Source organism: Bos grunniens, chromosome 28, assembly GCF_055505025.1.
Source record: "Bos grunniens cultivar Pamir isolate PY7600 chromosome 28, Bosgru_T2T1.0, whole genome shotgun sequence".
Lineage (NCBI taxonomy): Eukaryota > Metazoa > Chordata > Mammalia > Artiodactyla > Bovidae > Bos > Bos grunniens.
Window position 1 is genome coordinate 30134507 of NC_141192.1, and position 22690 is coordinate 30157196.

The 22690-nt window shown below is 41.7% G+C and overlaps 1 protein-coding gene across 46 annotated transcripts in view; it reads left to right on the top strand.

The window, feature by feature from the left end:
• ANK3 (ankyrin 3) overlaps positions 1–22690 on the top strand; it is a 759198-nt gene that overhangs the window by 378614 nt on the left and 357894 nt on the right. For 34 of the 46 annotated variants that reach the window (XM_086382368.1, XM_086382382.1, XM_086382394.1 and 31 more), the window contains exon 1: positions 1455–4148. The exons of the other annotated variants lie outside the window; for them this stretch is intronic. In XM_086382368.1, the coding sequence (XP_086238494.1) occupies positions 4035–4148 (114 nt within the window). In that variant the 5' untranslated portion in view covers positions 1455–4034. Of the gene's footprint in view, positions 1–1454; positions 4149–22690 lie in introns of those variants that run through there. 46 annotated transcript variants of the gene reach the window in all.

Sequence of the window (22690 nt, forward strand, 5' to 3'; positions counted from 1 at the left end):
TGCTCTTTTTCGTTTTTTTCCTGCTCCCCTCCCCCATTCTTTATGTACTACCCACCCTCCACTTCTCCACGTCACTATGTCCTATTTTTTTCAAAGTGCACTTTGAAACTCTTGTAACTTCAAGATCACCAAGAGACAGCATCACCTCCACAGAAATCAAATACACTATTTGTGTGTCAACTCAGCTGAGCAATGTGGAGACACAGTATAAGTGACAACCGAGAGTAGTCAAGTTATTAATTGGCTGAAGAATAATCAAAACTTGTCGTGGAATCCTGGCAAGGTGTTTGCCAAACTGAGGAGAAAACAGTTCGGGTAAAATGTCCAGTGTATTGATTTGGTTTTATTTTCATTGGCATATTTTAGTCACAGTGTTTTGATTCCTGGATTAGAATTTATTTGGGGGTATAGCCATTATTCCGGATGCCAAACTGGAAAGTGATTTTTATTTTTTTATGCTAGTTTTACACTCTAATAAAGTGAGGACAAGAAGGACTCAATGAGACATGTCACTTCTGATCAGAAATCAGGAATTATTTTGAATAAGATTAAGAGGAAGGTTTAATAGGAGGAATCACTTATTGATATAATTTCTGTAATCAAAGGTAGACACCAGGGAAAGATCAGGACTCCTTGCTGCCGAGTGCCAGATTTCAAATTTCAAACCGTGCTCATCCAACCTGCCTTCAGGAGGGAGGCTGAGGAAGTCTAAAAGTTGGGGCTGTAGACAGTGTCCCTTCCATTCAGCTAGGTAACTTCACTCTCTGATTTATTCTCAATGCCTGTCCTGTAGAGCCTATTCAAAGGAAAGATTTCTGCAGCTAATAAAAGTTTGAAAGATCAGTCTTTAACTTTGTTTCGAAAAGCTGGTGTAGGAATTCTTGTACCTGGAATTTTTATAAAGCCGGAATAGCTTTTTTTTTTTTTTTTTCCTTAAGAGAAGTTGTTCCTTAACTTTCTGTAGCTTCAGCATTCCTCAGATGGGCCACCCCATCCCATGCAAGTCCTGTTCCTTACACCCTCATGGCCAGTGTCAGGGAGCAGGCCTGGAGAAGCTACCCCGTGGACCTCGCGTTACTGTTTGAGGTGCTTACTGCATCTCCTTCTTGCTGTAGAGACCCGCCCCTCTGCTTGGAGACCTACTCTTATACCAGCTGCAAAGTTTTACTTGGAAGGTTTGAATGAATTTGATCATCACCCAGAAGAGAACAATCCCGTGAGACTGAAGTGGAAAAGTTTTATAAAACTTCAGGCAAATAAGTTTTTGAAAGTTCTTTTCTTGGTTGTTTCAGCTACGATAAGAGCTTGCTTTCTAGAATTATTGTTAGAACTGTGAATGTAGTTTAGGAGAAACAAATGCTAATATCTGTGGCAATCTTGGGTAAATGCCTTTGCAATAAATAAATAAATAATAAATAAATGCACCAGGAGCTTTATATAAGGGTGTGTGCTGGGTAGGAAGAAAGGAACTAAGACTTTAGTGATATTACCATCAAATCCTAGGACTCACGGAGCTGCCTTTCTTGGCAGTTTTGCTATTAAAGTTCTAGTTTAAAAGTAGCAAACAGAAGCCCATATTTTCTGTAAGAGAATCTAAATGAGCCATGTCTTAGAGTTTAGTTTTGGTGGGACAACCACTAACTGCAAAATCCACTATAAAAAAAAAATCATATTATAGCGGCATATACGTTGTGACTTATTCTCAACTTCTAAACATTTTGGGAAAGCAAAGAATTATTCCAGAGAGAAATGTGTCCAAAAATACCAGGACCTGTTTTCCTAATTTCCATCTTTGCTTTTGTTGATAGAGATCAATGGGACAGTAGCTTTGCCAGCCTTAGATGGCAAAGTTACCTTGGTCAGGTGTGCTTATAAAAACATTTTAAAGTAGCATTAGTATCTATAAAGGAAGAAAAAAAGAGAAGATCCTGGAGCCAGTGGGAAATCAGCCAGTTTTTTAGCTGGCTATCCTCTTCAGCTTGCTGAAAATAAGGATAGGAAATGTTGTGAATATTCCTCAGAAGTCCAGGATGGTTAATATCAGGAGCAAGCACACAAAAGTTTAACTTTTTATATTTTCTGCCCCACCTATTACTATTACAATAAAAACTTCTGATAGAAAAGCATTTATTTTTATTATGAAGCTCCAAATACAGTGTATTGCTTTTGGATCTGAATTACATTTCATCCCTTGCCTTCCTCCCGGCCCCTGCTTTTTATCAGACGACGGTTTTGTAGGCAGTTGGGAACTTTTCTACAACTCCTCCTTCATGTAGATAGTTTCTGTGGGAAAGCGAGCAGACAAGTGTCAGTGGGCCCTCAGAAATATGGGCCACAGTGATTTTCACATGGTTCACAGTGAAGCCATCTATTTCAATCCACTTGCAGTAGGTCACGGCCATGGTCCTCATTTGCTTTCCAATCTCTGTCGCTGCCCAGGGGAAGATGTAAGGCCCCCTGCTAGGGAAGAATGAAGAAAGTTCTTGATCTCCAAATCAGAAATACAGTGAGTAGTTGTTGGCAGGAACTTACACTTGGGGCTCTTAATGAAGCAGATCAACAGCAGCCCCAGGGACCTCCAACCAAATCCTTGTACAACACCTCTGGACTGCATGCTTTGGCCTCCACACATTTTAACAGTGACTCCTGCGGACTGAATCCTGGCGTGCTGCTGTTCATGGGGTTGCAAAGGGTTGGACACAACTTGGCGACTGAACAACCACCAACCACCACCACCACCTGCAAACTCAAAACGCACTGATTTCCAAAGTCAAGGACTTTGAATATTAGAAGCACACACACTAAGTCTTTTCAGTGAAGCATCATCTTTTTCTCCCCTGCTCATTCACTTGGGGAATTTAAGGTTTCTCACTGGGGCTGTAATGGTTCAGGTCCAGACTGACGTTTCAGCCATGTTTTGGGCCCCATGTGTTTGAGTATATGAATGATTCCTGACTTATTAGATTTCTTCCAGTGCGTGCATCCTAGCAGAAGATAGCCCAGCAGGCCTTGAGCCCTGCTGCTGCTTCACTTCGCCTCATGAATATTCAGAAGCTGCAGTCATTGAGGACTCAGGTGGCAAAAATAGTAAGGTGATTGAAGTGCACATGAACGCCGAGTCCACATTTCCGCGACTTGGAGCCCCTGACTGCAGCGCAGATTTTCTGTGACCCTCGGACCTCAGGAGGGGAGAGTCCTGGGGAACCCCTCTGAATCAGGCATCTGTTCCCTACACCAACATGCTCATGGCCTGCTGTATGATGTGTTGTAATCAGCATGTTGTTTTTAAAAGACAACAGGCCCTTCTGTGAATCCTCCCCCACAAAATGCATTTAGGCTGATAGTCGAGCATAAAGCCCTCACTGTGGAGATGAGCAATGCATGCATTGTTTTCCCCATCATGCAGTCAGGATCTCCACAGCAAAATCGAGTGTCTTTTGTAAAATCTTATTTTATTTTATTTTGTCACCATCAGCAGTTACACTGGAGTAGGAACCGCTCCATTCTCTTACGGGTTAAATTCTGCTCTGTGCAGACCTAGTGGTGATGTATAAATTGCAGCCCTGCCTTTTTTTCGAAGGATTCTAAAATAGGTTTTCAGAATTAGTGCTGGATTTTTGCTCCTGCATGTGTGGTGACTCTTGATTTTTTCCCTTCAGAGAAGCATCCTTTGCAGCATTCCCCCTTCCGAGGAATCACTTAGACACTTCCAGCTGGTGGCAGGGGATACAGCCATAATACAGCTTCCTGTGTCCCAGCTGTCTTTTTCACTACGGTAAATGCATTAGGATGGCTGCACTCTCGTGTAAAGGTTCAGGTACAGGGAGGTGTAGGATGAAGTCTGGAAACCATCGTTGGGGTTTTTAAAGCTTCAGCTTCTCCAGCATCTTGGCATTTTGAATGTCTTCCTGCTTGGAGTCCAAGGTTTCTCTCCAGTGATTGGAATGCTGCTGGAAGCCTGATTAAAGGTGCCTGAGGATATCACCTTCTACCAGGAAGCCCTGCGTGCTTGAGAGGGTCCTTTTCAATGCATTATGGCTCATGCGGCCTCCCAATTAAAGAAAACCCGGGATTTAGAAATCAATGCTGAAGAAGAGACAGAGAAAAAAAGGAAACACCGCAAACGGTCCCGGGATCGGAAGAAAAAGGTAGCTATGTATGCCAGTGCATAGATCTTGCCTGGATCCTTTATATTTTAATTCCTCTTGGCATCTGTGAGAAGCATTCGGGGCTGTTTTTACATGAGGTGTAGAGTGTAAATTGGGTGTGTAAGTTGGGTGTGTAAATTGGGAACAGATGATAGAAACCCTGTGGTAGACCACGGGTGGAGGGTGGGCAAGGCAGGGCAAGATTTTATCCTGTGCGGGGGGATTGCAGTGCTGATGCGGAAGGCTTGTACTTGACATAGGCATGGGCATGCTTCCATGACATGCAAAGGTGTTGCAAGGGAGTTCAAAGTAGTTTCTTTCCAGCCCAGTCAAGGTTAAATGCACTGCGGTGAGTTAGAATTGAGGGAGAGAGCAGAGAAGCAGCCTTTGTACTTCTTAACAGTTCTGTCTCATGGAAAAGGAGCTTTTGTGCTAGAACTGTGTCACATGTGTGCATTTCTCAGGCAGATCTGTGACCTTAAAGACGTAACAGTAAAGTCATTTCCTGCTTTGCTTTTTTGGTTCCCTCTTTCCTTCTGACTCTCAGTCCCATAAGGTACTTCCTAGGTAGATTGTGCAATGGAAATAAGCTGCTGGAAATAACTTTTCTTTATTCTTTAAACCACTGAAAGCACAGAGGTTTGTCTTTCTCTACTGGCTGAGAGTGATTATCCTGAATGCAGGAATTCCCATGACAAGGCAGGGACTTCAGCACTGAATGCTTTAGATCCGAGCATGAGTATTGATCATCCCCTACTGATACTCTAATGCAGGGGAGCAAATAGGAGGAATATTCTGGGTCACTGGTGTTTAATTACAGCCTGAGAGTGCTTACCTTTTGGGGGCTGTGCCCTTAAATATGAATCCTAGATACCGATTTGGAGATTGAGGCCCGAAATCACTTTTCTTCCATGACAGTTCATAAAAATTGACTAAAACTCTGTGATCTGAATATGGAAGTCAGGTCATAAAGCATTTTTATGTCTCTTTGTGAGAATTCCCAAGGGAAAGATCATCTTAATTTGCTCTGAGCAGTGATCCACGTGCCTTGCAAATGACATGCAGATTTCATCCACCACATGTACCTTCCTTCAGGAGTAATCATGAATATTTTCAGGGCCTTTGCCATTTTCTTCCAAGTAAAGGTCTAGAGAAACCTCTTTGCCTTTTGTTACTGGCAGACTTTCTGAGACTGAGTTCAGAGAGTTGCGGTGGTTCTGCCACATGACATTAAATATAGGTGTTTCCTGCTTCAGGGTTCTTGCAAAAAAACTTCTTGAACATATTTTCACAGAAGTACAGACTTAAGTTAGGAAATTCTCAGCAGGTGTATTTCAAAGCCTCACACAGCAGAGTTGTTACAAAATTGCCTAGTTTTGCTAGGTTCTGGTCTAATTTTATGAAAGTTAGGTTTGTCTGTGGGTCGGTCACTATACTTTGACCTCTCTGTGCACATCCCCCTCCCCCACCCCCACGACATGATAAACTGGCTTCTAAGAAACACAGGGACAGGAACATACATTTGTATAAAGATATAGTTTCATCATTAATGTCGATATTCTGTGTAAGAGTTACTAGCCGAGCCAGGTTTATGGCCAGCCGTGTCCCGGGGGAGCAGCGACAGGTCTGCTGCCCTTGTGCCCAGACCCCTGTTTGACTCGAAAGCAAAATAGTGAAGGGGTGAACCAAAGGGAGTTTCTGGGCTCACTGAGCTGAAGCAAATGCTTTGTGGATCAAAATGCTTCGTACAACAGAGTCTGTCCAATGTAAATCTCTTAGCAACCAGAAGGGAACATGGAGAAATATCAATATCGCTATCGTCAACGTGCAGGCAGATTTAAGTGTTTTGTTCTCAGGGCACTCACAGAGGAGATCCAGAAAGGGGCTCATGGATAACAGTTCCATTGCTATTGTGCTTTTTAATTCATAACACAGTATAGTATATATATTCCCCATCAAAGGTACATGTATCACAGAAGATTTAATATTCATAGCCAGATGACCGCATGGACCACTTCTATGTGCAAAGTTAAGGTTAAATGACTTTGAAGACATGCTCTGTATCTCCTTCCATGACACAGTGTATGTTACACTTATTTCCTACAAAGTGAATTATTTCAGCTTTTAGTTTCTTTTTTCCTACCTTTTCCTAAAATCCTAATTAAGGTTTCTGGGCTATTTTACTCCATGTTGTAGGCCCCTGTCAATTGAAAAGCTGCTTTTAAATATTTTGCAGGGAGGACTTTCCTGGCGGTCCAGTGGTTAAGACTACACACTCTTCACTGACACTTTCGCTGCAAGGGGGTGTAGGTTCTATCTCTAGTCAGGGAACTGGGCTCCCACATGCCGTGCAGTGTGAGCAAAAAAAAAGTTAACACTGCATTTGCATTTTATGAAAAAATGTGTATATACACACACACATATATATAGTGGGTTATTATGGGACTCATTCTCATTCACATGCAGAAATATCCTCTAGGATATTTTAATTACAAAAAGGAATAGTGAGCAGTCTCATAAAATCTCAAAATACAAAAGGAAATCTTAAGAGTATCTAGTTTATAAAACAAGGAATTTGATTCATGGTTCCCCTTCAATTCAGGTTTGAGCAAGCCCAAGATGAACCTTTCTTGATTATATGACACAGAATCATACAGTATGGGATATTACTAAGTATTATACTCAAATCATAATATGCATGTAAAATTAATATAGGATTCACATTTCAGTTTTTTTAAACCCAGTGAACTGCACATTTGGTCTCTTTTGAATATTGATAACCATGAATAACTGATTACCACAGAACCACCTGGGAAGCCCCTAAGAATAAGTAGGAAACTTCTAGGAATTTATGATTAGTTGAATTTTAGTAATGATGATGGCAACCCACTCCAGTGTTCTTGCCTGGAGAGTCCCAGGGACGGGGGAGCCTGGCGGGCTGTCGTCTCTGGGGTCGCACAGAGTCGGACACAACTGAAGTGACTTAGCAGCAGCAGTAATGATGTATTTTATTCTTGGCACAACAACTTTCATATCAAGTAAAAGAAAATCTTCCTGTTTGTTAAAAAAAGAAATTTACCTAGATGAATGAACACTTAATCCTTTTATCATCTGACTTTAAGGAAAAAAAGTTTCAGTGAGTATCTAATGTAAAAGTTTCTTACCCTCATTTCCCATTGCTCTTCCCTGATCTGTTTTTCAGCTTCACTCCCCTTCTCTCCTGAAGGACTTAGGTTGGCAGCAAGTAGGAGGCATGCCAAAGGTAAACAGTGACGGTGGGTGGGTTAGTATTGGATCCATGCCCTTACTAAGCACCTTGCAGGGAGGAATGCTGCATCTCCTGCATTCAGCAGGCTCCCTGGCTCGCAGGTGTTGGTCTGGAGAGGGTCCCAGCCACCTTGAACCTCCAAGAGTTAGAAATCACAAATGCTCTTCAGCCCCATACTATCCTTGTTGCCATTGGCTTCTGGTGCCGTGTTACCCCCATGATTTGCCCTTCCTCCACATTATATTATTAAATTATAAAATACATTTCAGTAGTGAGGAATATTAGGATCAAACCTTAATTTATTCAATACTTTTATGTAGTTTTTATATATTTACTACATCCTGTCAAAAAAAAAAAAAAGAAACAAGCTTTGAGGTGACCATGGAAATTTATACTTAAAAAAGGACGCTATGGAATTTCTTTCTCTTTCTCTCTCTATGAATGACCAAGGAATAATCAGTCAATTAATTCTGTGATTATTGATGTCAAACTCATACAGCTATTCCAGTGGCAGAGCAGGAATGAATGAATATTCATTGCTTTATTTTTGCATTCATGCACTCATTCAGCAAATATTTGAACAACTTCTGGCATTAGGCATTATATTCTGTGTTGGAGACAAAGCTAAATGAGGCAGAGTGGCCACAGTACATTATATTGCACTGTGCTTCCCGGCACAAGGAGGAAGAAGATAACAGCACCATTAAACACTCTACAAAGAAGGAGCCACAGCAAGAGCCCCCCACCAGTTCAACTCGATCGGGCTCCCAGAAGGTTCTTGGCGTAGCTAAGCCTTGGAGGAGTCAGCGAGATAGACAAACGGAAGGACAGGAATCCCAGGCCAACAGGGGTTCAAGTGTGAGAGACATTCAGCTGTGTGAGAAACAAACAGTATTTTGGAGAAAAGGGGACATGAGGATGTGGCAGAAAAAATGGCTGTAAAAGTAGTCAGGGGCCAGGTTACGAAGGTCTTTGTACGCTGTCTTACGGAGCTGGACACTAACCCCTGCTCAAAGGAGAGAGGGACCTGAATGGTTTTAGGGGTGATGGTAAAGAGAGGAGGCTGAAGAGCTTTCTGTGTTGAGAACCATCCTTCAAGCATCAGTGCTGTGGGCATCAGCCGGAAGAGCCATCAGGAAGCACCAGTGGTGATGATGCAGGCATGAGAGATGCTGAGGGTCTGAGCCGCAGCAGAGATGATGCTGATGGAGAAGGGGGTGTTGCATACAAGAGATATTTAGAGGAAGACTCAGTAGAACTTGGCAGTGGACTGTATGTAGGATGTGAGAGGGAGAGATTGGATTCTAGGGTGACTGCCAAGTTTCTGGCTTGAAGCGGAAGATGAAGAATTAAATTTCCTGGATTCATTTCTTTGCTCCCAGGACATTTCTTGACCTCTTATAAAGTGCACCAGATAGGGTTTTAAATTACCTTTTTCAGGTGGAGGCTCGTTTATTTTTCACAACAAACCTATGAGAAAGTATTTCTATTATTTCCGTCTTCCAGATCAGAAAACTGAGGCATGAGCCTTGGGGTTTTGCCTCAGAATTCCCACACTCGTTGGTGACAGAGCCAAGATTCCAATTTGAGTAGCCTGACTCTCTAGCTTGTTTCCTTAACTACTACACTGTACAAGGTATGTAGTTAATATTTTCACAGCTACACGTCAAAGTGGGCTTGATTCAGAGAATCTTCTAAATGATAAGCTATTTTCTAAACATCTGGAACCTTGAATAATAAGCTTTATATCTCTGAGTACCCCACTATTGTGGTTAGTCTGTTTTTCTTACCCTCTGCAATAGATTTTAATGTTTTACCTTAAGAATTTCTATCTTTTTAATTTTGAAAAATGCAGTGAAAAATTGCAAATACCGTAACATCAAATCCTCAAAGACATGTTTCTGTAATAACAGCACAGCAGTGTCTTAGGTGCTTGTGGTATACCAGACAATCTGCAGAGTGATTTCTATGGATTATTTCTTTTTTTTTTTTTCCTCACAGCTTTTCTATGAGGCAGGTATTATTTTCATCCCAATTTTTCATAGTTGAAACCGAGGCTTGATGAGACTAAATAACTTGCCTGAGGTCATAAACCTAGTAACTGGAGGGTCTACACTTAAACTTGGGTCATAGGACTTTGGAATCTGTCCATCTGCGTTTATTGTAATAGAACTCTAGCGCTGTCTTTTCAGATCAGTCGCTCAGTCGTGTCTGACTCTTTGCGACCCCATGAACTGCAGCACGCCAGGCCTCCCTGTCCATCACCAACTCCTGGAGTTCACTCAGACTCATGTCCATCGAGTCAGTGATGCCATCCAGCCATCTCATCCTCTGTCATCCCCTTCTCCTCTTGCCCCCAATCCCTCCCAGCATCAGAGTCTTTTCCAATGAGTCAGCTCTTCACATGAGATGGCCAAAGTACTGGAGTTTCAGCTTTAGCATCATTCCTTCCAAAGAAATCCCAGGGCTGATCTCCTTTAGAATGGACTGATTGGATCTCCTTGCAGTTGTTTTAGGCTAAGGCAATTTAAGGATTTGAGAAGAGATTTCAGGGGACCTGATCTCTTGCCATAGAAGTGTGATGCTTCCTGACATTTTACAGAGTCTTCTGTATCTGGTCATCTGGGTACCTGTGACACCCATGATGTAAGATGCCAGGCAGGAGGCTTTTACTGCAGTACCTGTGCTTTGGGGAAGAGGACTGTGTGGGCTCTTAAGAGACAAAGGGAACCTAGTCTGTTTTCTGCTCTGCTGAGTCCATAGTCTCTAGACCTCTAGGGAGCCTAGTTTCGCTCTCAACATACTTGATATCCTGCTCTGAAATTAATTATGTATTTATATGTGTGTCTCACCCAAGAAACTATGAGCTCCTTGAGGGCAGAGGTGGTATCATACTCAGCTACTACCAAACTGGGGCTTTCGGAGTAGGAGGATGGATAAGAGGGTTGGTGAAAAGTGAGAGAGGGCGAAAGGTGGTGGCTGGATGGACAGAAGGGTGGATGAGAGGCCGTATCATGCTTAGAAACATGAACTATAGAGTCAGATTGAGTTCAGGGGCTGGCGCTATCCCTTAGCTGCTGTGTCCTTGGGGATTTATTTAATCTTTAGATGCTTTGGTCTCTTCAACTGCAAAATGAATACAGTAATAGTTGCCACAGAGGTGTAATAATGTCAGTGAATTCATATTGGAACTGTGCTTGACATAATGTTAAGAGCCATAGAGTGGTAGTTGGTGGTGGTCCTATTGAACAGAAGAATGGATTATTTACATCCTGAGCCTTCAAGAGGGATTGTGCCAATAAGTCAGCTCACTAAAGCGGGGCAGGTAATCTCCCTAGGAGCATGTCTGGCTGCTGCCTTGGCTCCACTCTTCTGCATTTGGAAAAGGATGGATGGAAGAAGGCTTAGCTGGCTCGTAGGAAAGGCTGTAAACCTTTGTCCTTTGGTGTGCCAGAGGTTTAGAAATAGGGAGGCAATTCAATAAGACTTGTCAGCTGATTGGTTCTCTGTAATCTGTTATGATTATGGTACTTTTTTTCTCAATAAAGTCATCTGTTTATTTAAGAAAAGACTTAGTAGCTCTTAATCAATTACCTTTTCAACCAGTCCAAGATCATGACAGGGATAAATTATGCATTCATTAATGTCTGAATAGTAGTTTTAAAGTTTTCATTAGTTTTTTTTTAATTGATTTATTTTCTAATTGAAGGATAATTGCTTAACGCATTTTATTGTTTTCTGTCAAACATCAACATGAATCAGCCATAGGTATATAAATGTCCCTTCCCTCTTGAACCTCCCTCCCATCTTCCTCCCCATCCCACCCCTCTAGGTTGATACAGAGCCCCTGTTTGAGTTTCCTGAGCCATACAGCAAATTCCCGTTGGCTATCTGTTTTACATATGGTGATGTAAGTTTCCAGTTACTCTCTCCATACATTTCACCCTCTCCTGCCCTCTCCCCGTGTCCATAAGTCTGTTCTCTCTGTTTCTCCATTGCTGCCCTGCAAATAAATTTATCAGTTCCATCTTTCTAGATTCCATACAAATGTGTTTAGTATGACATATTTATCTTTCTTGTTCTGACTTGCTTCACTTTGTATAGGCTCTAAGTTCATCCACCTCATTAGAACTAACTCAAATGCATCCCTTTTTATGACTAATATTCTAATATTAGAATATTATTCTAGAATAATACACACACACACATACACACACCCCCCCCCACAACTTCTTTATCCATTCATCTGTCGATGGATGTCTAGGTGGCTTCCGTGTTCTAGCTCTTGTAAGTAGTGCTGCAGTGAACACTGAGGTACGTGTGTCTTTTTCAATTTTGGTTTCCTTAGGGTATATGCCTAGGAGTGGGCTTGCTGGGTCACATGGTGGTTTTATTCCTAGTTTTAAAGGCATCTCCATACCATCTTCCATAGCGGCTGTATCGATTTACATTCCCACCAACAGTGCCAGAGGGTTACCTTTTCTCTAACGCTTTTGTTAGCTTGTCGCTGGCATAATGCAGCAGTTAAAACTGTTTCTTCATTGCTCCTGAGGCTCTTGATCTTTTCTGTCTTTTAATTTTCCTTTGGCACGATAACCAGTTATTTTGTATGTGTGTTTTATTGAATCTCAATCTGGAAAAGTGCTAACTTGTCATAGGTATGCTTGAGGAGTAAGGATTTGGCAGTGTTTTAAGTTCTTTATAGTTATAAGAATAGTTTACATTAATGGTGTCACATTTTACCTGCTTCTCTGCTCATTTAATAGAAATGTATTGTGCACCTCCATTGCGCCTATATGGAGATTAATAAGATAAAGGGTGGAATTGTAGATTCATCTACTTGCTGTCTTTGTGTTTCTCCTTGTGACTTTGCCCAGGTAGGGGTGAAGGACTGAGTTATAAAATGAGTATTTCTTATTGGGCCTCCAGTATTCTGAGTGACTTTTACATTCCTCGTCTTATTTGATTTTATGTCAACACTATGCCATAATGTTATCTCCATGTACAGAGGAATTAGCCTAAGCTTAAGTTTTGTTATGTAACTTGCCTCGGTTACAGAAGTAGCTGGGCTTATGACCAAGGTCTCTTTGGTTGTAAGTCCCTTTCTTGGGCCATCTGAACCTCTCCAGGGGAGATTTTTTTAAGGGAGGTTCTTACTAATAGGCATCTATAGTGAATTCTTATGTCAAGAGAAAAATTTTCACCTTTGAAATGTGAAGAGTTAAATTATTTAGTAATCAAGATTTTGATAAATTCATCATTTGCATTTAACTGCAAAATCTAAATATTGTATAAAGAGTTACTTAAGTTACCATAATTCCACATTTAAAAAAATTTTAAAGAAGAATTCAGTCACTGAAAAAACTAAATCATTAGTTTACATCTATTGACTGATGTATAGGTCACTTATTGAAAGAGAATGTCTAAATACAATGTTACACTGTCAGTTACGTAATCCAAACTTTCTTATAGAGATTTTCCTATAGAAAGGTAACATTCAGAAACTAGCAAGCTGTTATTATTTTACCCAAATTGGTGTTTCTAGTTTGTACAAGTTGAAAGTGGAAGAGTTGAAAGCAAAGCAGTGGAAATCAAGCTTGAATCTTTTACATATAAATCAGATTTTCCTGGCATTTATCCCATTCACTGAATTATGCTTTCCTGGACTCATAGTGGTGTCATGAACTAGAACCGTCCATCACTATCAAATATAGGAGCTGCCTATAAAATGTGTAGGTTTCAATTTAGCTGTAGTTGGTCCCAGTAAATTATTTCTCAGTCATAGGTGGCCTTCCACTTATTAGGACCATGTCATCAGTTCTGTTTGCATTTAGATGAAACCCATTAGAATGGGTCGAATAGAGACTAATGTTCACATCTGCCAGTTTTGTGGCTTTTCTTTTGGCAGCACAAAAGCCAGCTAGCTTCATTACTGTATGAGAAGGATGTGTGCACTGCGTGGAAAAGAAATAGGAGGGAGAAGTTGGCCAGAGAGGGTTGGATGGAAGGCAGCCCAAGATTTTCTAGTGACCGGAAGTCAGTGACACAGACACATTTATAATTTACATGTAGATCCCCTAAGACCCTTGTTATGTTAATATGAACAGCATTATTTTATCATAATGAAATAAAATTTTGTAAGAAGTCTATACAGTGGAAGAGGTAAACAGATGGTCAATTTTGTTTAGTAGAGGATTAAAAACATGAATAAAGTAGGCAAGCAGTAAGGAGAAAGGTGTAGGGAAAGGGCTTAGTATTTATTACAATTCATGGTTCTGGAAAGAATAGGCTTTGGGGCTAGGTGTGCATTTATACGGCAGCCGCATTTAGCTGTGTGGCCTTAAACTAAATTTCTTTGGGCTTCAGACTCCACATTGGTCAAATGGGGCTGTTAATCCTTTTCTTCACGCGTGCGTGCTCAGTTGTGTCTGACTCTTTCCAACCCCATGACTGTAACCTACCAGGTTCCTCTGTCCATGGGATTTCCCAGGCAAGAATACTGGAGGGGGTTGCCATTTCCTTCTCCAGGGAATCTTCCCGACCCAGGGATCTAACCCACGTCTCCTACATTGGCAGGCAGATTCTTTTCAACTGAGCCACATGGAAATCCCTTTACTTGAATACATATTGTTAAGAGTAGAAATACTGTAAATGCCTTTTGCCAGGTTCCTGGCATAAAGGGAGCCCTTACGAGGGCTTCCAGCTTCCCTTATGGTGTGGGCTCCCAAATGTAATCAAGTGACTGTAGCCAAGAAGGGGGCAGAGGAACTGAGAAAAAAAAAAGGGAATGTTCTGAAGAAGGTTTACACCCAGGAAATATTCAAATTCTTTGATGAGTGAAATTTTACTCATAGATTTGCCTCCTCAAACAACCATGTGAGTCCTTCAGTTCAGCCCTTTGCAAACTTTCCTGTACTCTCAGGGAATTTACATCTGCCATTCTGAGAAATTCTCTCAAAGATTTTTATGTTAAATGTATTTCTCAATCATTAGCACTGTTAATAATTAGCTTTCTCAGTAGTTAAATGATAGCCTAGGAAGACATTAAAGAAAGCATAAGAACCATATGTACAGATAGAGATATCAGATCATTCTTTCAACAAAGGAACTTGATTTTACAGATTAGGATATGAATACTGAAATATTTATAGAGGAAAACTACTTATTTGAGCTAGTGAAACAATCTTCACGGGAGGGTTTATACACTATAATTACTGAGAAGAAACTAAATGCTACCTGTACAGTATGTCTATAAGAGACATATTCTGTATTTCATCATCCCCTCTAGGGAGCATGGCCGTTAAAGACCTGTTTCTACAGTTGCCGGATGGTTGGGGACTGAAGGAAGAGTGAACAATCTGGCCAGTATAGAGCTATCACCGTTCGTACCTGGTTTCAGAACTCGTAGTGGCCTGCGGACTGCCTTCCTTTACCAGCACGTTCTCTTTCCCCACTTTCTTCGACTGCCACTGGGGAGGGCCTCTACCATTTTCAGTCAGATTTTAAATCAGGTACTCCACCCTGGACCTAGTTGGCTCAGTTCAGTATCTGACACTTAGAACTGTTGGTGTGTTTAAACAGTTTCATTCACCCTAAACCAAATAGGAAAAAAAAAAAACAAAACCACCAACCTGAAACCTGGCATTTTTATTATAGGCTCTGTGTGATGTTTGTCTAGCTGTGGCGGGTCTTTGTCACAGCCTGTGGGATCTTTAGCTGTGGCATGTGGATGTGGGATCTAGTTCCCTGACCAGGGCTCGAACCAGCATCGGGAGCTTGGAGTCTTAGCCACTAAACCACCAAGGAAATCCCATGTGATTTTTCACTTTTCAAAGAGGACAGCATAGTGAGATACTCAATAGCAAAGTGTGTGGGACATCATTTACCCTTTCTTTCATTTATTGAGCTATAATTCATTGGGGAATTACAGTGGGCTGGGCACTCTATCCAGTGCTGTGAGTATTGAATAAGGTGTTGAATAATAAGGTGTTCAATCCTTATGCGTGGATGGTATTATCCTCATTCTCTGTGTTAAGGGAATTAACACTCTGAAAGTTTCTGCAAGCCCAGGGTCACACAATTAGCAAGCGTACAGCTAGAGTTCAAACCCAGACCAGCTTGATAGCCAGCCCTGTGCTGATTCTCTGATTCCTCACCCCTCATTCCCACCCATTGAGAACACAATTTTCCCAGAATATTGGGCTCCATGAAATCGTTATTTCCTGGACCATGGAAGGCCCTGCTGGGCTTTCTGCCCCTAAAAAATTCCTAATAAGATGTTTCTCATAATTGACCCCCCCCCCCCGCCCCCGCCAAAAAAAGAAAAGTCCACAATGCGGCATGGAGGGTAGGAAGGTGATAATACTGAATGGCATAAGTCAATTTACTTAACTTCAAGCCACTTTCACTTTACACATTAACTTGAAATACACCCTACCTTAACAAAATCATAATCATATTAATGGTAAAATAAATGTGAATATAATTAATTTCTAAATGTTGGAAGTCTCCAAATTTTTGAAGATAAGTGGTGAAATAATTTTGTGTTGGCTAATTCAGTGGGTTTTTTGTTTTTTATTCCTTGGGTTTTGAAATCAGTGCATTCCTGTGTGTTTGCCCATGTCCTCCATCTCATACTTAGAATTTTTTATGAGAAAACTGTGGAAGAAGTTTATTTTATAATAAACAGCTCATTCAGGGCCTCAAAACAAACAAATTTTCAGAACCTAGGTTAAAAATTAAAATATGATTTGTAGTATGGTAGGAAATTAACACCACCATCAAAAGTGTACTTCAGCTGATGACATAGACAGAATATTAGAATTTGAATCACCATCAGCTTTGACTGATTCTTTTGTCATCATCAGCATAGAAGAGATCTTAGGCTTCATGAAGTGATACTCCTTTTTTTCCCTTGGTAATAAGAGCAAGGAGTAAAAATCTTTAATTTGGGAAAGGGAAATGTTAAAAATTCTGAATTAGGGGTCTAAATTCTGAGTGTCCGAAAATTTTATTATATAGAATAGAGGATTTCGGGTTCTACTAGGCAGCCTCAGTGTGAATCAACAGGAAATTCACCAGCAGAAGTTAGAGTCCATTTACAGTAAAATAATTGGTAGATGCCAAAGGCTTTTATCTCGGCTAATATTTACATGAACCCTCTAAATTAGGTTGCTTTATTCTCATTTTGCAGATCAGGAGAATGTGGCTCAGACATTAAATTTATCAGTTGTTGTTATTAGGTAGCTAAAATTCTATTCCTGTGCTTTTGAGACCCCATGAACTATAGCCCTCCAAGCTCCTCTGTCCATGGAATTTTCCAGGCAAGAATACTGGAGTGGGTTGCCGTTCTCCTTCTCCAGGGGATCTTCCTGACCCAGGGATTGAACCTGTGTCTCCTGCATTGGCAGGTGGATTCTTTACCGTTTGAGCCACCAGGCAAGCCCGAATTTATTAGTAACACAGCAAAAATGAGAGACAGAAGTTGAGCCCATGGTTGTCAGACTCCAAAGCTTTTCCCCATCCGTACTTCACTGTTCTGCTTACAGATTATTCATGGATCATGTAATTTTCTTGCATTTGGGGAAATCTTTTACTTCCATTTTTCATTATTTTATTTTCTAATCAGTTTCTAAATCATGTTTATGCCTCCCCATCACCAATGTTATCATTCATTAATTTTATGTGATAAATGCCAGGTAAGAGGTGCTTTTTAAATAACAATGCATGGCTTAAGCCTGTGTTTTTACCTTCAGATATTACATGGGGACTGTAAGTACTATTGCAAAGCACAGCAATTTTGAATCGGGTACAAAAAGATCATAATTGACGTTGGCACCACGGATTTACAATAGTCCAGGGAGACAACAACATTTGTCCGAGCCATAACCTTGAGTACTGCATTTGATTTTCTATTAGTAAATCCTCAAAATGTCCAGTCTCATAAATCCCAGGTGCATTGCTGCTACCTGACTGCTTCAGGGTGAAGGAGAGAGGACATGCTAGAAGGTTTTTGAGGTCACTATACCCTATACTGCCCACTGCTCCCTTCTCTCTTGTAGAGGCCTGCTGTCCCCTAATTCAGTAACATCATGATTATATTTACTTAGCTCTGTCAACACTCAAAATACACTTGCCTGCCCTTAAGTACCAGGAAGATAACCATATTGATGTTTAAAAATGCTGAAAGCAATGAATTTCTTTCCTTTGAAGAACGGCCATTACTAACGATCCCTGCTCTACTATTCCTCTTCAGCAGGCATTGTTCTTTACCATCTAAAAATAAACGGATTCATTATGCATGTTTATTCCATCCACATTTGTTCCAAATGGAATTAATGTATTAGTACTGGTAATTCAGGCATGTGAAGTCTACATGTTCACTTGTCTTCATTAGTGAAGGATTAGTGATCCTGATCATCCTCCTCATTTCCCATCTGTGATTCGCTTCAAAAGGTTTGGGTTGCACCCCGTCTTAGCAGAAACTGGACCTTTGAAGGGGACCATGAACACATGGAAAGTCTCTGTTTTCCCTGGTGACTGTGTTTGCCCTGCCTATTTGAGCCTCGGTAGCGCTTTCCCACAGACATTCGGCGTGGTCAAGACACCCGGGCTTTCTCTTGCTCCAACTGTGTGTGAGTCCAGATTCCCTCTTGTTTCCCCTGAGCGCTCCATGGGAGAGCCTGACTAGGCTTCATTTGATTTTACATAACATGTTTTAGTGGATCTTCTATGGACTAAGATTAAAACAATCATGTAGCCCTCCATTTGGCATCTGATATCACGGTTTTTTGTTTTCTGGTGGATTAGTCGGGATTTTGTTGGCAGTGTCGGGGGGGAGGGTGTCCTTAGGTGCATTTGGCATTCTCGGCTTTGACCTGCTTTCCTAGAGCTCCATTTCAGTTTTAGCGGAACCTAAATTATTAATACGGTCTGTGCTGTGTCTGCCCATAATGTTAAATCCTGCTTCTCTTTTTTAAATCAAATGCTGTTGGAAATCTCTGAAATCATAGAGAAAAGGATTTTTGAACTTCTGTGGAAAGCTCAAATGGGTCTAGTCATGAGCTCTGGAGTCACATAGGCTTGGATTTGAGTCTCACCACTGTCTTGAACATCCGTGCTCTCTTCCATAATAACACCTATTGCAGAGCGGGGTTATGAAGACAAGACTAAATTGATCATGAATTATCTGGCTCAGAGAAGTGATCCAATGAATGTTAATTCCTCCTACTTCCTTAATTCTTTCCTCTTTCCCTGGTCCACTTGGAGGAAAGGAGAATCTTGTTCTGTGCTGAGTGTCCTTAAATGAGGGTTGTTAGTTAAAATGGGGGAATGCAAGGTTGATAAAGTTAATGATAAAGCAGAGGGTAAAAAACAAAGAGCATATGTGAATGCAGAGAAAAATAGGTATTTATATAAAAAGTAATTGTAACTGTAACATTTACACCTCTTACATACATTATCTCTACATGTATATGTTTCATGTTGAAGTTGCTCAGTCATGAATGACTCTTTGCAAACCCATGGACTGTATAATCCATGGAATTCTCCAGGCCAGAATACTGGAGTGGGTAGCCATTCCCTTTTCCAGGGAATCTTCCCAACCCAGGGATCAAACCCAGGTCTCCTGCATCGCAGGTAGATTCTTTACCAGCCACCAGGAAGCCCATTTGTTTCATAAGTGTGTGTGTGTGTATGTGTGTGTGTATTCCACAGGTACATAGATTCCACAGAGATTATTTAAACCCGGAGCCATATTTTGTTAGTTTCCATTAGGAAGAAATGTGGTTTGTGGTGAGAGCATTGAAGCTGGTCTGGAAGGTGATGTAGGGAGGAGGACACTGGGGTCTTCTGGAGGTGCAGGGCTTTTCCAAGGGCACCCCACCCCCAGTGCAGATATGTTTGTCCTGAGTGGTGGGCTTTCCAGTCCTTTTCCCTGGGTTGGCCTTCATAGGTTTACTTTTGCCTTCCCATTAAAGGTCTCACTCACCCTGGCAGCTGCTCCTTGGCTCCCAGAGTGAAATCCACTTGGAGGAAACCTGTCAGTGCAAGTTCAGTTTTAGTGACCGTCCTCTAAGTGCCTAAAAGACCATCTCTGATACTCGTTTCCCAGGGTCAATGAATGAAACGTAGGCAAGCTACAGACAGACAGGGTGTCTTGCTGAATATTACCGTATTCAATATAGTCTTCAATTGCAGAAGACTTTTTTGAAGGCCTTTGGTAATATTTAATAACTGTTGTGCCACTTTTCCCTCCTGCTGGGTTACTTTCCTAGGACGTCCTGGCAGTCCTCTTACTTAGTCGTTCTCACCATGTAAATCACTGCTGTCCATCATACACACAACCTTCCACACAGGGTGACCAACGTCACCCCGAGAGCATTACTGTGATTTACTGTGACCTTTTGAAATGTCTTCCCAATATATTTCTATGCGTGTCTACTTTCCTGTCTTCCTCTCCCTTCTCCTTCTTTCTTTCTCTTCGCTCTTTTCCTTCTTCCTACCAGAATTAATGAAAATGAGATAATACTGGTATCTCCTATTTTGTGACCTCATTTTTTCCTCACTGAAAAATACAATATGAACATGTGTTCGTATCATACCTATGGATCTGTAAGGCTTTCAGTGGATCTGTGTAACATTTTACTTAATGGATGTACCAAATTGTATTCAACTAATCCCTTGTTTTTGTATGTTGAGTTCATTTCAATTTTTGTTATTATGAAAAATGACACGAAGGACAGTAGAGCTTCATCTTTTGCTGAAACTACAGTGTTCTTGTTTTCGGCTCTGATTATTTCTGCTGGTTCCTCAGTTCAAGGTCTTCCATTCTCAAGCCAGAGCCAGCATCTGCAATGTCATTTGCCACAAATCCTCTAGTTGAGCCTAGTTCTAGTCAGAATGACTCTACCTTTCCCCTTGCCCAGAGAATACCCCTCCTTTCCCATTGCAGGTCTTAATGTTGCTCAGCCTATATCTCCTTCCGCCTTTCCCCTTCCAACTTTTAGGGCTCAGCTTCAAGCCTCCATTCTTCCTGGGACACAGGTTTACCAGCTGGAAGTAATTTCTTTGCTCTTAATGATTACAGTTCTGGGGAAACCTAAGATACTCTCCATGAAATTAGTCTTTTGTATATGAATACCTCTAGGTGGAAAAAGTTACAAGTTTTTTCCTTTGTTATTGCTTTTTAAAGTTTCTTTTTCCCTTGGGATATCTTCAGAGTGCCTCATATATGGCTCTCCAGATAAGGGATGAAGTCCCAAGTCTTCATTTTTTTTCAAATTTTTCTGGCTGCACCTTGGAGCATGCAGGATCTTAGTTCCTGACCAGGGATCGAACCCACACCCCCTGCATTGGAAGTCTAGAGTCTTAACTGCTGGAGCTCCAGGCAAGTGCCAGAATGTTACAAGTCTTGATTTTGAGTCTTGGCAGGGCCCCTACGTTTGCAACTTCAGCTGCTTTTTCCTTGCGTTTTATATTGAGGACCCTGGCACCGTGGTATGGAGAGACCTACCCAGCTCCAGAAGTTCTCTCATGCTCTTACTGACTGCAGATTCTTGGCTCCAGATTATTGCTGACTGAGAGTGCATCCTTCCCAGGCCGCTTTGGCTCTGTCCTATTGCATGAGTGAATGACAGTGACTGCACAGCTCTTCATCCAGGGCTCTATGTGCTTCCTCCAGCTTCAACTGAGACTTTTTAGGCCCATGGCTTTCAACTAGCATGAGAAGAGGCTGTGTTACCTTCACCTGGAGATAGTGTGACCAGCCAGCCTACTTTGTCCAGGGCTGAGGGGTTCCCCAGCACCTAGGACTTTCAGTGCTAAAATTTGGACAGCCCTGCTCCTCTACCCAAGGGCATGTTAGAATTGATAGAACATGGCCAGAAGCAGAGCCGGGGACAAATAATAGAGTGAGGGGGAGATCCTCTGAGCCAGCTGTCTCTGAAGTCCTCTCATTCTGCGTCCTTTGAGGGTCTTGCCTTCCATCTGTGATGTCTTCCTAACATCACTCTTTCTCTTTCAGGAATCCAGTTCCCCTTTTTAAATTTCCGGTGTCATCAGTGGTCATTATTTCTTCCTAAATTTTCTGCCTGATGGTTTAAGCACAGTGGACCCTTCTACATCCTATGCCATAGCAAGTAGAAGAAAATACATAAAATTTATCTTGGGGCAACAACTTCTGCTTTCTTTATATAGAGTTGTATCTAGGTCCACATTGCTTATGCTTGGCATTTTTCTCTCTGTTCTTTAACTCTCTGGATTGTTTGTTTGACTCACCTTTTTAAAAAAATTAATTAAAAAAAATTAATTTATTATTGAAGGGTAATTGCTTTACAGAATCTTACTGTTTTCTGTCAAACCTCAACATGAATCAACCATATTGTTTTGAGTATTCCCACATCTCGGAGAAGGCAATGGCACCCCACTCCAGTACTCTTGCCTGGAAAATCCCATGGGCGGAGGAGCCTGGTGGGCTGCAGTCCATGGGGTCGCTAAGAGTTGGACACTACTGAGCGACTTGACTTTCACTATTCACTTTCATGCATTGGAGAAGGAAATGGCAACCCACTCCAGTGTTCTTGCCTGGAGAATCCAGGGATGGGGGAGCCTGGTTGGCTGCTGTCTATGCGGTCACACAGAGTCGGACACTACTGAAGCGACTTAGCAGCAGCAGCATTCCCACATCTAACTCGCCAAAGCTCTCTCTTCCTTGCCCCGATCTTGAGCCTATGAATGAATACCTTCACCTTCCACCAGTCTCACCCCTGGAGAGGCCCTGGCCTGGTTGCCACTTTCTACCACGTAATGGGGCATTGAACACAAGCAGACATCAAGACCTTTATGTGCATGCCAAGTCGCTTCAGTTGTGTCTGACTCGTTGTGACCCCATGAACTGTAGCCCACCAGGCTCCTTTGTGTGTGGGATTCTCCACGCAGGAATACTAGAGTGGATTGCCATGCCATCCTTCAGGGGATCTTCCCGACCCAGGGATCAAGCTCCTCCCCATCTTTTGCGTCTCTTGCATTGGCAGGGGGGTTCTTAACCACTAGCACCACCTGGCAAGCCCATTAAGACCTTTGTGCTAAGTTCCTTCAGTCATGTCCAACTCTTTGCAATCATATGGACTTTAGCCCGCCAGGCTCCTCTGCCCTTTACTGCCTTGCAATTTAATTCTGATTTAGAGTCTCACTTCCTAGTTAGAATCCACCATTGCTCTTTTTGGGAAATGTTTAGATGGGCCACTATAGATCTCCACAGAATCTACATCTGTCA